The 18,395-nt window shown below is 38.6% G+C and overlaps 1 protein-coding gene across 1 annotated transcript in view; it reads right to left on the bottom strand.

Annotated features, from left to right (window-relative positions):
• snd1 (staphylococcal nuclease and tudor domain containing 1) overlaps nucleotides 1-18,395 on the bottom strand; it is a 229,952-nt gene that overhangs the window by 44,420 nt on the left and 167,137 nt on the right. The window contains exon 18 of the mRNA XM_038294784.1: nucleotides 7,444-7,585. Coding sequence (XP_038150712.1) covers nucleotides 7,444-7,585 — 142 coding nt within the window. The remainder of the gene's footprint in view (nucleotides 1-7,443; nucleotides 7,586-18,395) is intronic.

Below are 18,395 nucleotides of genomic sequence, written 5' to 3'. Positions count from 1 at the left end.
CTTTTATTCACTAGCATGTAAAGTCCAACCATTCATCTCTGGTCGTCTGAGTCCTTTTCATAGCCAGGTAAACATTACAGAGATGATGATTTATATAGTCCGCTTTTCCTCACTCATCCAAAAACATTTTTGTGTGAGAGCAACTGAATGTTTCATCTACAAATAGGCAAGAAGCTGTAATATGTTGACATCTGTTGGGTGGGGATGCAGGTATGTGAGATGCAAGCAGGAAAAGTGTCGGTTTGGTGAGGAGTAAAATTTAGCTGTCAATGTACTATGTGCCTTTCATTCTATTTTATACGCATTAGTAAGTAGCCATGTGCTTAAATTAAGGGGTGAACCTTATCGTCTGACACACATTTCAAAAGCCTGCTTAACCAGACAGATACAAAGTTTGCCCCATAAAAACCTTTGCCATTTTTCTATGTTTGTGCTCTGCCAGCTTGTTAAGACTTTTCCCATGGTGACTCAAATACTTCAGTCTTATTTATAAGTTGCTGCAGGAAGGATGTATAGCATGAGCTCTATGTGATGAGATATGGGTCATACTCTTCTACATCTAAAGGAGTTGGCTGAAGAGGTTCTAGTATTTGATCAAGAATCCCCTAGAATCCTTCAAGGCACGTTTTCCGGGGATATTTTGCTAAGAAGAAACATCAGAACAGACACTAACCTCACCAGACATTGCATGTCACTTCTAACCTCGGAAAGCCTTGCGATACTCAAAAATTACCTGAAGGACAAAGGTCATTTTTCAAATGCAGACATACTTCAGCTCAGAGAGGTATGTCCGAGCCTCCCTCCTAGACCTTTTACATCGTCAGATACCATAGTTTCTTGTTCACAACTGATGGCAGAATGGAGCAGAAAGGAACACATCAGGGCCTTGTGTGCAGTAATGTGCTGCAGTCTGATGTTAAATGAGTCTATTTGTTTATCCGTCTATCTAGCAGCAGACCCTTATCTATGACCATAAGGTATAGGTTGCAACTGGAACAATAAGATCTTGGAGGAAAAAAAACAAACTGAGGGAAGCTTCCTCCATTAGATGCCTTAGCTCATCCCTTATGGACAATATAAGAAGTTTTTGATAACGGGGGAGGGGCTTGGAGTAAAGGAACTGCTGTATTTGTTTTGGTAATGTAACTCAGGAGGGAGATGTCTGGATTTCATCCCTGGACCTGCCATCTCTTGGAAATGTTCAAGACAAAAGATGAAAGAGTATTTATCCTCTAGGGACAACATGCGGATAGTTTGTGGATTTCAGTAATCTGGTGATGTACAAACCCAGACATTCTCACCAATAATATAAAAGGGAAGAACTCATGTTAATCTCTGCAGTTTAAAACTACAAAATAATGTAGAAATAATTTAGACCTGTTTTTGGCTACTTTTTAAAGAGCGATGTAATTCAGACTAGTGATATACCATCAAAACTGAACACTTTAGAGTCGTCTCTCTCCATGTGCCTGGAGTTGCCTTTTGTGTTTGTGTGACCAAGGTTGCACTGATCTGTGCCGGTTCCCTCCTGACAGTAATTACATATAGCCTCTGGAGAGGAAACAACACATAGAAGGAAAAAACAGAGGATAAGAAACAACAGCACCAGAGCAACAACGGAGGGGGGGGCAGGTTTTCACAAAGATGGATAAATGACTACTTCAAATTAAACCAAGGATTAAACTTTTTTTTGTCTTTTAAATCTGCTCAAACCGCAAACTCCTTTACGAAAACTGCAGCAATCACACTTGTGTAAATATATGCATATGTAAATAAGACAGAAAAAAGGGGGAACCATAATTAAATAATTAATATAGTGAAAGGGTCAAACAGAGGATATAAAGGACAACTCTATGGGAAAAAAACACTACAGGCAGCCTTTCTAACTGCTTTTGAATAGCACAAAAATGCATACCATTTTAGGGATCTATATATGAAATTTAAGATCTGAAGGCTTTTCAGCAGCCAATCTTCTTTACACACCACAATAAATAAATAAACCAGCCAAGTCTATTACATATACACAACTCCCTCAGGGTTAATGGTTCGGAAACTGTCTCTAAATATTAATGACCATGTTCTGTTTTCTTCTTCCTCATCTCCTCCGTTTCCCTTAAACAACTACACTATAAACTGACAATATTTCAGGAGTTTAAAACATATTTTTCTGCTGTATTACTCATTATTACTTGTATACTGTAGAACAACAGCTGTATTTTTCAGTTATACATCAGAGTGAAATTTGACAGTTTGTTTACCATCACCAGGTCTTCTGATCAGTTCTCACAAGGGGAACAGCTTATTGCTTTTCTCTTTCTGCAAGATGTTTGTCTTCCATCTAAGAACCAAATGCATCACTTTTCAATGCAGCTGTTTAATTCCTGTATGATCCTTTCTGCCCTTTAAAGTGGTCATTAACTCTGATTGTTTATTGTCAGTGTTTTCGAAATAAAACACTAAACTATTGCATAAGAGAAAAATAAAAAAGATACTGACTAGTGAGCTGTTTTTTTTTTTTAAACACTCACCTTCATCAGTGGTTTTATATTCACTATAAAGGCTTTTAAAAGTGGGAAAGTGGACAAACACCTGTCATCTGTACATCTGAAACAAAGCTTTGACAGTATTGCTTTGTTTATGTTCATGCATTTAGCAGACACTTTAATCCAAAGCTACTTACAAAGTAGGTCACTGCTACAGTTATCAATATGACAATAAGAGGAAAATCCAAAGTCAAAATCAGTGGTGACAGCAAAGAGATGGAGGAAGTACAGAAATAGTAATAGAGGGGTACAGAGCTCTGTGTAAGAGTTAGGATAGGAGATGCTCTTTGAAGAGGTCGGTCTTTAGGAGAACCCTGAAGATAGACAGGGTTGCGCCTGTTCTTTTAGCGCTTGGAAGGTAATTCCACTCGGGGTGACAGTGGCGTCTGGTGTAGGAGTTTGCCCTGAAATGGAAGGACGGTTAAAGCCCCGGCACTGGCTTTCAGTGTCGTTGTGTCCTTGGGCAAGACACTTCACCTGCATTGTCTACTGATGGTGGTCAGAGGGCCCTGTGGCACCAGTGTATGGCAGCCTCGCTTCTGTCAGTGATCCGCTGTGGCTACAGTGAATGGGTGAATGACTGTAGTGTAAAGCACTTTGGTCAAGTCTCCTGACTTGAAAAAGCACTATATAATTACAGGCCATTTACCATTTACCACCATCTTGGAACAACACATGAAAACAGTTTGGATTGTCTTAAGGGCTGGTTATTCTCCCCGCAGCAGTGTGTCACAGTGAGGTTGTCGCAAACAGTTTTGATTTATGCTCAATTTTGAAGCATGGTCTGCGCTATGTTATTCCATGCCACAACACAAGAAGGATAATCACAAACTAGCTGTGGGTCTAGATATGGCCATGACGTTTAGTGGGTGGGGGCAAGTTCGTGCGACAACAAAGGGCAAAAAAGAGCAGGGATCCAGGTAGAAAAAGGGTCCCAACGTTCTTGCGCATCTCGCACTTCTAACTGGTTGTTTTCCACAATGGCGGTCATACAAATGAAACAAGCTGGTAAGACACTAAACAGGAAAAACGCATAGAGTAGAGTGGATGTAGATTTGACCAATCCAATGCCCCCTCTCTGCGGCATTGTCTGCGGTCACCTACAATTTGGGAGAGGTAGCGGAGGCACATTTGCATTCACTGAGACACACACGCAGACAACTCGGTTTCTGAGTATAAATCAGCCTTTAAGCGTGGTTCAGGCACTGCTAAAAGACAATCCATTGCTGACCAGAGTTGTGACATAAGCCTTTGCTAGAGGGTTCAATTAGATGGGAGCCGTACCCTTAAGCAATTTGTAGGCTAGCATCATGGATTTGAATTTGATGTGGGCAGCCAGGGGTAACAAGTGAAGCTGAATGAACAGAGCTATGACAGGAGATCAGACACGCAGCCGTGTTCTGGATCATTTTTACGCTTTATCGTATCGACTGGGAGACCAGTCAGGAGTTCGTAACAATAGTGAAGATGGGAGATAACCACAGACTGTACCAGGAGCTGGGTAGCATGTTGGCTTAGGTATGGCTAGATCTTTCTTATTTTTAGTGTTGCTTTGCTTTCTTTCATCGTCTTTATCCCAAAAAACTGAGTAAAGAACAGTTGAAATTTTCAAAGACTTAAAGTCAATATAAAAGCATTGTATTAATTAATTAACTTTGGAATGCCTACTCTCAATTAGCCGCTCAAGCTACTCCTTTGAGTTGCTCAGGTCAACTTCAAGCATCAAAGTCGCTCTAAAACATATTATGATGCCTCAAAATGTACCTTATATTAAGGCTTAATGATATCTTCCTTTGTGGAAATGGCTGTCCGCAGGTTAATTGTCATGACCAAAATATTTTACACATGGTTGGGGATTCCAATAACAGACTTAAATGAAGCCAGCTATAATAAACGCTTTAGATCATTAACTGGGAAACAAATGTGGAAACCACTCATGTATATTCTCATAAGATAGCAAACCGTCATCAGCTGTGATCACGAAAGTACCGGTACTCTGCTTCACAGTGGATCTGTGTGTGAAAACGTATTCGCTAAGAAACGTTGTTGGGTGAGGATTGGGGCATGTAATGATCTTTTAAAGCACTCAGCTTGTGGGATTTTACAGCCTCTAACACTTTGATGTTCAACTCAAGAAGCCCAGATGACTTAATGTGGCTCTGAATGTGCACCTACAAGAAATGAAGGAAACCGAGGCAGGAGAGGAGGCGGAGGAGGGAGCAAACAAGGGAGGGAAGCAGAGGGGCTGAGGACCGGTCAGGTTTTACTCCCCTGCTGAGAACAACATTTTTTTACTCTCACAAAAAAAACACATAAGCTGCTTGTTGGAAGAACACAAGCCAATTAAATGAAAAAATAAATATATAAAAAGGCGCCAGCAGTGCTGGATCATCTAAAATAAAGGCTTTTTATGAGAAAAGATTGAATAACTCACAGCTCTCCTGTCAAAATACACTTAGAGCAGCAATATAAAAAAATGCTGTTTGGGTACAATTTTACATGAAACACTTGGTGGAAAAGAAGTTGTACTCAGTCGGTATCGTGCTCTTCCTCATTGTCTTAGAGATGAACAAAAAGGGGAAATATTAAGCATTAATTCTTAAGCTAGACCTTCAGGTTCAGTCTTGTAATGTTTCACCCTAACACCTAAATCTAATAAACCACTAAAGCCTAGACAAAATCCAAACTTTATTCCTGAATGACTGAAGCTGTGCTGCTGTAGCCAGAGGCAATCGTAAGCTTTTGATTTGAATCTATAGCTCATGGCAAAATAAGAAAAATAGTCTACAGTATATCTACAGACTTCAGTGCAGTTGAAAATTTCAAGGTATGGGAATTAAAACATGCAGAAAACTCAGAGCTAAAACCATATATGATTTCACTGCAAAAAATATAAATCTCAATAAGTTATTTTTTCTTAAAATAAGTGTGTTTTTCCTTGATTTGAGGAGGTAAGTAAGACACTTTGCCAATGGAACAAGACAATTTCCTTTTAAAATAAGAAAAAACTATTTTATCGTCTTATTTCAAGTAAATATTATCTAACTATCTTATTTTAAGAGTGAAAATACTCATTCCATTGGCAAATCATCTTATTTACCTGCTCAAATTAAGGCTAAATATACTTAATTTAAGCCATTTTTTACTTATTTCTGGATTGTTTTTGCAGTGGGAAAGAGATATGCTTTAGGTTAAAATGATGCTAATTGAAGATAAATGGGTTAATTATGTTGGTGAGGCAAAGAAAATAGAAAGCCAAAGTCAATTTCATGGCCTCTGAAAGTCCACGGCTAATGGGGACAGATGAGGGGGCGGCGGGGGGAGGAAGGCCTCTGAATTCTGGGCAGCTCCTCTAACCTGACAGATGATGGAGACAATCATTTCCATGAAGAAAATCTGTTCCATCCTGTAAATAATCTGCTGAAAGAAGTTCTTATTGAATCTGCTTCATATAAAACTACAAACTAACTTAGAAGGCATAAAATCCACATTTATGTTCCCCCCATTTTGAATCAAAGAAAGCTAATTAGCCTTTTTTTTTCTACAGCAAACTCACTAAACTCTTCTGGCATTGCCTGCAAGGATAATTATGCTGTTATTTTATGGCTTCTGGAATACCCACAAAAAAAAAAAAATCAAAACATAAGCCTGGCCTGCCTTTAGATAGCCCTGATCAAAGTTTCAAGCAGTGAGAGCAGTAGGAGCACATGCACAACAAATCTGCAGCTAGGTGGAAGAAAAACTGTTTACTTCTCTGGTAGTTTTCTTTCTCAAATGCCTGAAAACACAAACATGATTTACTATTCGTCACTTAAAAGAACTCAAAACAACGGGCAGTGTACTCGTTGAGTTGCAAATTTTTTCTGACATAACAGCGATCAAAATCAGAACCCCATCCTCTTATTGTAAAAAAATATTAGTCACAATGAGAAGAAAGGCTTAAATTTCAAGGTAGAAAACCAGGTAAGCAGGTTTTCAACTTCTCACTGAGACAAACACCTCAGTTTAAAAGCTCAGAATCAGCTCAGATCCCAATCATTGGAGCTTGGAGGTATCACTCTTCATTACTAGAAGCATTTATTATTAGGATGAGGTTGAAGGTTCCCTGGTTAGGTTTCTACTGGGGATAAATGTTAGATAAACCAGGAAAGTCTTATTTATAGAATTAAATCTTGTTCTTAAAAATCAGTGTGAAGGTAAAAGAAGAAGAAAGTTAAACATCCCTCGTCTTCACATTTGTGTAGCGGGACTGTCAGAGTTAATGAGAAGATGCATGAAGTTAAAGAGAGGAAAAACTTTTAAGCAAAGAGGCGGAGAAACATTTTAATTAGGGCTGGAGATTCACATTCAGACAATTTTGATCCTTAACATACAGCCAGAGCACCAAGCTCAGTTTAAAGCATATTCATGTTAGACTGGGTCCAACTGATAATTTGATATTAGACTTAATAGGTAACGTTAACAGATAGATTATATTGAATTGATCAATCTTGGGATAAACAAAAAGTTTTTTATGAAGGACCTGGCTGGGGCTGTTTTCTCTTTTTCCTTCACAATTAAGCACTTTATGTTGTATTAATAAAGTCTAGATCAGTGTTTTTCAACCCTGGTCCTCAAGGCACACTGCCCTGCATGTTTTAGATGTTTCCCAGCTTTCACACACCTGTTATCAATTGATAGCAGATTATCAGGCTTTGCTGAACTGCAATCATCAGAATCAGGTTTGCTGAACCTCAGAAACATCCAAAACATGCAGAGCAGGGTGCCTTGAGGACCAGGAATGAAAAACACTGGTCTAGATAGCAGACATTTAAGTTTATGGTTTTGGGAAAGAAAATATATATAAACGGTTTACGGGGTCTGGATAGATTTAAAGTGTAGTAAATGTCAGTCACTGTACCTGTCTCTACATCCTGGGCATAGAAGTGCAGGGTGTCTGCGATTTCAGTCACAAATACTGGTCTGTAGTTAGCCACACGTTCCTTCTCCTCAGACAGATGCACGACCTCCTCCACAGGCTTTTCCTCATAGTTAGCCCAGATCTATAACACACAAAAGGAAGAAAATCACAGGTCAGTTTTTTCAAAGCATTTTACTTTCAGTAACAGTTTTGTGAAACTAAGGGTTTCCTGAAAGCTTCAATAATAGAGATATTTGTTTAGTTTCTCATTAAGGCAAACCATATTAAGTGGAACCATGATATTAACTTTAGCATCATCAACTCTGAGGGTTGGTGATAATGTCACAAGCCACGTATAAAGATACGGCCAGAGTTTCTTTCACAAGCACAGCAGTTCAAGTTTGTGTGTGTGTAAGCAGGTTGGATCCTTTCTATGCTGCATCAAGGTTAGTTCTCCCTCACCTCCCTAGGAAAAACAGAGGGCAGGCGGCTCATTAGGGAGAAGAGCCTTGCCTTGGGCCACATATCAAACTGTGCGGACATCAGTAGGTGTGTGCGTGAGTGTTAGCGTAGAGTGCAAAGGATGCAGTGCACCGAGTGGGTGGTTATTAACACAGAATGTTGCATGTTTGTGTATAACTTCAATAGAGTAATAGTGTTAAGCACGTATTCAAGCACAGGATGGTAAGGATGAAAGGAAACTAATAAACTCCCCGTGGAGGAATCTTTGTGGAAGACGAGGTGCACCAAAGCAGGAAGCTCAATAGTATCAAAGTGCAGCTGAGCTTTGCACTCAAAACTTTTGGTGAGGCTGCAAAATAGCTTATTGCTGTTTATTTCTGCTGGCTATTTAGGAATTGTTTACTTTGAAATGTCAGCTTCCTTGACATTAAACAGTTTGGTTCTAGTCGGTAATTTAAATTCATACCATATTCACAGTAATTTGATAAACTGTTTTTTTTTTAACAGTTTCTAGCTTGACTACAAAGACATACCCGAATAAAATATTACTTAATTTGCTGCCTCATCTGCATGCTAATTGATGTTTATACAGCGAGAAGTTCAACATGATATGCAAGAAAAAAATTGCTTAACCCTGAAACAACAGCTCTCAATTGTCTGATTTCAAACCAAAAATGCTGCAAGAAATAAAAATACTGAAAGTAAGAAGATCAGGGACGGATGGCAGAAAAATAAACAAGATGAAATTTCAGGGATTGAGGCCAATCAAGGTTAATGAAGAGCAAAAATGCAGCCACACTTCACAAAGCCCTAGATCAACCAGGACTCTTTTTGTTCAGCACCAGGCAGGTGTGTGTAATATTAGCATAGCAAACATATGCAGCTGAATGCACACATTAAAAGAATGCTTCCAAACCCTGAAACCCACTGCGTCCGGTAATAAACATGCTTCCCACATTCCGAGGGAACTGACAAGGCTCGGCTCTTAATCAAACCTGCAGCACCAATTACGGATGACAAAGATTAGGTGTCACCGATCATTAGCACAGTGGCCATCACTGTAACTCTTTTACAGGGACAGCAAGTGTTTGGGATCCAGGCAGGACTTGATGCTTGATCGCAAGGGTGAATTGGCCTCAAAAGGGGTAAGAAAGGATTTCTTTTCTTAAATTTATTGCCAGCAAGGGGCAGAAAAACAAGCTTTTTGTTGTAGCTTACAGAGCAATAGCAAATTACTTGGAATCAAAGGCAAGGAGTCCCCTTTGAAAGCATTACCCAATGAACTATAGCCCATAAACAAAAGTATGAACTTTTTCCAGCTCCCAGATGTCCCAAACAGCTTCACTCGTTTGGATTCTTGCTTCTTTGCCAAAACATTTGTAGAGAAAGAAAGACCAACACCCCCCCCAGACTCTGCTTTCTTTGTCGAGTGTTTCAGAAAGTGCATAAAACAGCTGTATATTCAATTCATTAACTGTGTCCAAAACTGCAAAAGACTGGTGATTAGAATGTTTATAAAAGGAGGAAAAACTTATTGCATCACGTCTGAATGCACCATTAGAGACACTATAGTCCTTCATGTCCTTTTTAAAAACAAACTCGTGCACACATGGTGCCCAGGGCTGATGACCTTCCGTGAGCAGCCAACCATCCTGTTTGTTCCACTTGAGTGCAGGTATGCGACTCTGCAACTAAAGCCACAGAGCTACCAGACATGATGAGAGAAAGGGGGGGAAGAAAAACACAGCTGAAGGGGTCCTACCAACAGGCAATTAAGTTCATGTTTAAAGGATTACATGTTCTAATGATGGAGAGCAGGCTGACCTTCATAGCATCTGTAGAATGAAGAACACACATTGGAGAGACAAGTTATTCTGTGTGGGGGGTCATGATGAGGGAAAAGGCTGCTCTTATGCTACAGCGAGGATCAGAGGCATAAGGAAAACATATTTAAATGTTTTCAATTTAATTTAAATGCAAAAATGTAGATGTTTGTTTTCTTGACTTTTGTGTCTCTCCTTTGACAAATGAGCTTCCGTTCTGCCCTTCAGCTGCTTTTACAATTAGTGGCAACATCACATTTCAGTCAATCGTTTCTCCCCTTTAATACCAATGGATATTGTATTTTATATGCTTTGAATGATTGGTGACATTTATGGGTGTGAGATGAAGTCTATTTTTCGATGCTTTAAAATGTGGACATGAATGGCTCTGACACGGACGAATGTCAAAATAATCCGTTATCTTAACCAACATATCAAATCGGAAACCTGAACTCTGAAGTGAATAATTGCAGCGCAGGGACAATTTATGGTCAACACCATGCATTTGGCATTTGTTGAATCCCAGCAAGAATTACTTGGAAAAGAGCAACATCATATCAACCTTGAGGAAAACTAATAGAAAATATTCATAAATAAAAATAAGAAACCAGTGGCATCAGTGAAATAGAAAGAATAATATTATATATATCATCATAAATTCCATATAAAAATGCTGTGTCAACACTAAGGCTGAAACAATTAATCTAATTAATCGATTATTGAAATAAGTATCAACTAATTTGGTAATCAATTAATCGTTAACACACACCCACACACACACACACACACACACACACACACACATATATATACACACACTTTTTTCTGTGCGGCCCGATACCAAATGTCCGTGGCCCGGTGGTTGGGGATCGCTGCTGTAGTACATATGCGGGGCCCTTTGGTGGTGCTGTGACACTGCCACAGAGTCACACCCATACCGCAGAAAAAAAAACACTGGAAATACGCATACAGGTTACAGTGGTAGGTTAAGTTATTACGATGTTTAAAAAAACAAAAAAAACATGTACATACTGAAACCCTGTTTCAGTATGTACATGCTTTTTTTATTTGTTTAAAACGGGTCCAGGAGTTTTCCACACTTGGACCCGGTTTAAAAAATAATTGTTTATGTTTTCCAAAAAAGCTAACAACAGAGACATAGCTTGAAAGACGAAACATCTCTACGTGGATAGGGTCTCAGATGGCTACGTTCTAAAGAGGGATTTAATTATGGATGAAAAAACAGAAGAAAAATATAAAAAAAAACGAAGAAGAAAAGGGAGATGATGAAAAAAGACGGGAAGAATTAAGGAAATAGGACAGGAAAAAAGCAATAAAGGCTGACACATAAATTGATATAAACCAAATATTAGACAAAACAGGTGAGGAAGGATGTAATGACCAAAAAACACAGAGGGGAGCCTGACAGAAATAAAGCAAAAGGCAGATCTGGAAATAAACTTGTAAATACCCCATAGTTTTCCAGACTAAGTAGGAACCCCAGAGATACGATTCATAAGACGTGTGCATCTATGTAATGAGCAACACAGCCAGACCTGTGGGTAGAGCCAGCAAAACTTAATCTCTCTCACTCAACTGACTGCGATAAGAGGAGAAAACAAAACAAGGACAAACAGACCATTGAAATCATTCCCATTCCAAAAACAGCCGTGACTCTAAAGGAGAAAGTTGCCGCCCTGGAGCACAGAGTTACAGGATCCTAGCTCCATATCTCACAATATCTATATTACGGTCAATGATGACATGTTCTGGTTCGCCTTAAGACAAATGCCTCCCCACACCCTCAAATCCAGTGCATTACAGAAAATTACGATCTGTGCAGCAAACCTGTAGTTGTCTGCATTTTAAAGTCAAACTTATTGATACTGACAGTGCTTTAGACACTTTAGGTGTCCTTGCTGAGTTAAGACAGCCTGGAAGACATCTTCACCCTTTTGATATTATCAAAAGATCAGAAATCTGCAAATATTACTATTGCTCTTAAGAATCCGGTTGACCTGTTGCACGGGTCCTTTCCAGCGGGTACAAGCATGGAACACTGATACTTGGAGCTTACACATCTTCAAAGCTGAAAGAAAGTATTTATTGGGTCGCGCCGATGGTGTTAACAGTAAATATAATGGCAGAACATTGCTAGTGGAGCTAACTACACATCATCTAGCTTGTTTTCTTCCTTACACTGATGCAAAGAACATACAGGTGACCAACGAGGCCTTACAACAATAAAACAGAATATTGGTACTATTAAATGCTTGACTGAAATAAGGTTTCCTAACTTTGAGTTTATTCGGATTTCAAAACAGGCTGCAATTTAACAGCCCAGCAGCTTTGAGGAGCTTTACCTTGTCAGCTTGGTAGACGAGATACTTTACTGGCAGAAGTGCAGCTCTCCAACAGCAAGTGAAGCTCTTTTTCAGGTGCTTAAGAGGTTTGCCCAGGGGCTGAGTCTTCATTTATTTAAATATTTCTAATATGAACTGCATAAAGTGTCCCACGAGACTGGGAAAAGCTGTTAGAGTATTAATTCACACATTGAAACACAAGTTGACAAATATCCAGCCATTTGGAAAATTAAACACACATTGTGTCAGAGAAGGGTTAACACTGATTAAAAGGAGTAATACGTTTGAGATCTGTTATTCAGCATTTATGAAAGAAGCTGCCAGCATAGCTTCCATTAATGTCTCACATGTGATGAGCTTAATTTCATAATAGTTTAAAGATAATTTTCTGGTCATTCAGTTAATTTTTAGTCTAATATTAATTTACAAAGAACTCATTATGACTCCGATAAATATTTTGCAACAACAGGAAGCTGCAGTCCTAATCTTTTTTAACTTTACAAGGAAGATAAGAATTACAATTAACAGAGACAATTTAATCTGAAATCTTCTCCACTGAGGAGAAGCGGTGGCTCAGACATCTGTTTCGGATGCCCCCTGGACGCCTCCCTCAGGAGGAATTGAAAGCCCAGGACACACTGGAGGGGCCATGTCTCTCAAATGGCCCCGGAACACCTCAGGCCTGGAAGTCTATATTGAGACTGCTGCTATGTAACCCAGTCCCAGATAAGTGGAAGATGACTATTATAATCTTCAGTAAGTGTCCCAAAAATTCTCATTCTATATTTTAAAATTTTTTTCGCTTTTATATAATACCTTAACAAAAATACTTGGCCTTGAAACAAAGAAATGACAAGGTTTGATTCAAATAGTACAATATTTAAACTTTGAGTGGTTGGTGCAACATGGATTTGTAGATTATGGTTGGTAAATTTTTCATTTGTAAAATAGCATTTTTTAGAATAAAAAAAAAAATATATATATATATATAGTAGGCTTTTTCTTACAAAATCTGACCTTGTATATGTAAGCTGTAAAAGTCAATATTTCACAGATTGCAAGTACTTCAAATTAAGATAGATTTTCTGCCATTTTCCCAACATGTTCCGTTGTCATTACCAGTTTTCCCATCAAAGTAATCTCTGTTTAAAACATCTGAAGTTCCCTCTTTTGTTTTAAGGTTTTACAAGAAACTGGCCACACAGAGGCAATCTTAAAGGTGAAGTAAACTTTTGCAGTAATCATTGCCAGTCCTACTACTTGGTCATTGTGAGGAGTTTTGGTTATGTAATTTAAAGGAACACACTTTGTCATATCACTAATCCCATGCTTTTTAATTATGCAAATCTTTTAAAAGCTGGAAAACAAATGAAAACTAGATTATATTTAAAAAAGTAAATATCTGCTAATGCAATGTGTTTGGGGTTTGAGACGACATAATACTAGCTTAATTTTCAGGGTCAAACATTTGTATTTAGTGCAAAAGGTAGAATATATATATATATATATATATATAAAGCTTTTGTTGGGAGACTTTTATTAAATAAACATTGTTATTCTTCGATGCAAACAAATGTATATACAGGCAACTGTCTTTCTTCTCACTGTGCTAACTAAAATAATGCAGTGACAGCTGCAATACCCAGCTGACTCATTTGATTTCACCACACCTCAGCGGAGGAAGTAATTCAACAATCACAATTAATGACACACTTGTGTGTTACTGGAAAAAGAAATGAAGCATCTGTGAAACAACTAAAAGACTGAGCAGTACAAACTAGCTCCATGTTTTTGTACGTCCTTCACGTAGCTTTATCTTATATAGGGGCAACTGAAATCAATAGGGCGGTATTAGTAATAAAAGTTCACTTTGTTAATCAATTTAGCCCATTATGTCCTTGATGAATCTGTCTGAGGAGGACTGATTCCTATGTTTGAGTTTTTATCTTCTTTTTGGCCTTCAAGCCTCCTCACCATCATTCACTTCAAAAGGCTTAAAGTTATATGTAGCAACAGAGAGGGGACCATATTTACTTCAAATTAATTTCCTCTTGATAGATGATAATGAATAATGAGCGTTATTCACAGGACATCTCAGCGGGAGATGACATCAAAAGAAAAGATTGTCAGTTTGTTATTAAAATTATAAATTCAGAAAATCCTGGCAATTTCTTGCCTCTGTATTTACTCGCCATTTCATCATTTGACGTTTGGGTAATGAGTTCTGTCTTAATTAGTACTTCACTAATGACAAGTTCTGTGACTTCTTCCATGCACCTAGAGGTGTTTAAGACCACTGAGCTGCAGATCTAACCAAGACTTCCTCTAGGACCGCCTACAACACCTATATGCCTGATAGAATCAAGGACCCGCCAAGGTAAAAATGCTTTCATTGGGAGAGAATTCAGCATTCCTCACTTATTGATTTACATTCATTTTTATGAGATTTAAGGTAAACAAATGTTTCCCTCTGGACCTTATTTCTATAACGTATTCTAGTTATCAGGATAATTAGGCCTGCAGGAGGACTTGATTGGCATACAAAGTTAAGAGAACAGCAATGGTGTTAAGATAATTAGTGATTGCAGTTTGAAAAAAAAAAAAGGTGGACGCCTGAGGATTTCTTATAATTAATAAAAAAAGCAACTTCTTTTCAGAGTAAGAGAGAATTGGCCTAATCAGAGCGATCATAATTACAATGCGGACTATACAGCTATATCTACTGGATAAACAGCGATCAACATTAAGATTCGGTAGATTAAGACGTGGTCAAAAAAAAAAAAAGACCAATCAGGACATTAACAGAAGTTTCGTAGAAAGACAAGACTCCCATGGTGAAGTGGTTTAGGTCAGACTATAAAGGGAGGGGAGCCGGATTCAGATCATCATCAGGAGGTGCATCCTCGGTAAAAAAAATTCAGCAAGCTGAAATGACTTAATGTAGCAACCCCTGCATATGGGAGCAACTGAAAGGACACAAAACTAATTATTACGACAAAGATAAAGAGAAAATGCAGCTGGTTATTTGTAGGAGAATATAAAAAAAGCCTAAATACTTTCCATGAGATCACTTCAATAATGATGCTTACCAAGGTAGTAATATTCATACCTCATACTCTGTCATTTTCAGCTATGCAAACTAATATGACTCACTCCTAGTGACTAATGTAATGAGAGGCTGGTTTCAGGTGGATCTCTGAAGCTCACAGAGGGACAGCGGTAGTGACTGGAAGGCAAGTAACCACTTTGATTTACAGACTATGTTACAATGATTGGGTTGTATTTTGTGGCAACACGCTCGATCACTGCAGTATCCACGACCTCTGCTTCAAATGGTGCACCTTCCCTGTGTGAACAAGCCTTATCAATCTTGGTTGGACATGGAGCTGAGTGACAGGTGCTGGGATGGCCAAGTCGTTCCGTTACACTAAAGTGAAAAGACATTAACCCATTACCTCTGAGACAGTAAAAAAAAAAACTGTCTCTAGGGTTCTTACAGGTTAGTAATGTTGCAAATTACCCCTGGCAGCTCAGATAAAACTGTTTTAGTAAAAGGATTAGAAAAATCTAAAAGAATAGGGATTTTTTTTAAACACAGTTCTAGGTTTCAGTCATAAACACACAAGGCCTTGCTGTGACCTTGGGAAACAGGTTTAGGTACAGACAACACTTGGAAGCAACATCTCTCCTGTCGAACCGAGATAACAATACGACTGGGTATTGATCTGCAAGGCCACATAACAGGACTTGGTAACAAAACATGTCAAGCTGCCGACAGGCTTATTTCAAAACAGTAAAAACTGGAATCACACTGCAGCAGTAAAATATGTTTAGAGAAGCACTGTTTTTCCCCCATGTCAACCACTATAAAAGAGCAGGAACAAATCAATAGCTTATACCCAGCAAAATATTGAAAAACCCATACGATAGAATTATTCTCTTTTTACATACATAAGAAGGGAATAAAAGCATTTTTAAAAATAGCTTTGCACAGGCCTTGAAGAACCAAGGGAATAAGTGGACAAAATCTACTAGTGATCATTTAAATCTAAATTAATTTCTTCAGTAAAAGCAACCAGAACACCATTTATTCCTTTCCTAACACTAAAGTATGTAATTCTCTGGGGTGGTCAGCAACAAACTAAATTAGAATGTTAATATATGCTAATTTTTTATTGCAAACTAAAAAAAAAATGGGAGAAGTTTAAGGAACATGAACATTTATGCTACAGTAGCTTCTTAGGTCGAGCAACATCTAGGCTTGTTGAGTGCCGCCAGTCACTTTATACGTTAGGGGCATATATCCACTGAGCTGACTGATGCCTTGTGCAATTATAGTGTGACATAAGAGAGTGGTTTGTCATTTAAAATAAAATCGGAACCATTTCAGGCTTTCACTTTATTTGCAGCTGTAGCCCTAAAATCCAGACTTAAAAAGCAGGCCTGCTGTCCTGCCAAAACATTAGCATAATCTTTGTAGTGACTGATATGGTATGTCAAAACCCAGTTAAACAAGCCGACAACTCAGGTCAGGCAAATTTAGAGGAGATGATTTTTGCTCTCGGTAAAACTGTGTTATAATTCTTTTATTTCTTGGATTTGAACCCATTTTGCTCCCCTATAGCACACATTTCTGCAGGTTGGAAACAAAGAGACTTAAAAACTTAAATTTAGCCAACAGGCTGCATTAAAGTGACAGAGAACTGACAGAAAGCTGGAAACGGACGAAATTTGAGTCCCTCAGATGTGGTTACTTTAGCAGATAAATTATGTATTAAAACTGCACAGGTGGTGGGGGACAGAGTTTTTATTTTTTTTTATTTTATAGACGGGAGGAAGCAAAGCAGCTGGGGAATTCGTAACAGAGACCGCAGAGCGAGCAAAGGAGCGAAGAAGAAGGAGAGAGACAGAGATCCTCCCCAGCTTCATATCACAGCCAACAGATGTTCTCCCATCAAAGAGGCAGCAGGCAGGCAGCAAGGCTACTCAACCCCGGCTTACACGCCTAATGTGACCCCCACTTACGCTGCCAAACTCACATACAGGCAAACAGACACGTACGCGCCACTGAGGAGCTGGAATACAACCTAAGGCTATCATGCTGGTAGTTTCCAGCATGTTTTAAATTGACACAAATTGATCCTCCTAAACATGTATGCATCAGCTGGAGGAGGAACGAGTTCTGTCGACATGCAGACAAAATGCAATTAGCATTAAGCGCTAACTTGCACCTGTCAGAGATGGGTGCTATGAACACGAGAACCGAGGGGGAGCATAAGGTTGCCATAGAAACAGAGCAAATGGGTGTATAACCAAAGCCATGCACAAAAATAACCTGTACCTGTGCTAACGTGCTTAAAGTTGCCACCCTCCTCCGCTGGTATGGAGGACGAGACGGCTGAAAGAAAGAGGCGCTGTACGCAGATGAGAGACACAAAAACCACACACAGCTTCCCTGGAGGCAGTCACTCAAGCATATGGAGCCTTACATCAAGTGGCCTGTTTTTCTAACCGGAGCGGTGACTGTCTGTCCGCGGTCATTAAAACATGATCAAGCAGAGAAAGATCAGAGCAATAAAAGAAAGAGGGAAAAAAAAGAACAGCAGGGAATAAGCGTGCAATTAAAGTTCAACACTCCAAGCCCGACGGATCATGGCGGAGATTTTCATTCTTCAAAGCTTTAGACAAATACTGAGAGCCGGCAGTGGCTGGGGGTGACTGAAGAGACGTCAGAAAAGGAAACATCTAATGTAAAAACTGTCTCCATAACTTTGACTTTAAAGGCGATGCTACTTAACGAAAGTGTGGGGATATAAAGACTTGATTTGCTTCCTTCAATTACCACAGACAGTTTGCCAATCAATGATTTTGTATGTATTTCAGCTATATACAGAATATAGCCATATCTTTATTCTAACCATCACTTTTATTAATTTTTTTTTTTTTTTGCTTATACATTTTCTCCTTATAACCTTGAGGACATATACAGGTGCTGGTCATAAAATTAGAATATCATGAAAAAGTAGATTGATTTCAGTAATTCCATTTAAAAAGTGAAACTTGTATATTATATTCATACATTACATACAAACTCATATATTTCAGATGTTTATTTTGTTTAATTTTGATGATTACAAATGACAACAAATGAAAATCTCAAATTCATCATATCAGAAAATTAGAATATTACTGAAGACCAATAAAAACAAAGGATTTATAGAAATGTTGGCCAACTGAAAAGTATGAACATGAAAAGTATGAGCATGTACAGCACTCAGTATTTAGTTGGGCCTCCTTTGGCCTG

Source organism: Cyprinodon tularosa, unplaced genomic scaffold, assembly GCF_016077235.1.
Source record: "Cyprinodon tularosa strain WSP-4 unplaced genomic scaffold, ASM1607723v1 ctg345, whole genome shotgun sequence".
Classification (NCBI taxonomy): Eukaryota; Metazoa; Chordata; class Actinopteri; order Cyprinodontiformes; family Cyprinodontidae; genus Cyprinodon; species Cyprinodon tularosa.
This window is presented reverse-complemented; position numbering and strand designations above follow the sequence as displayed.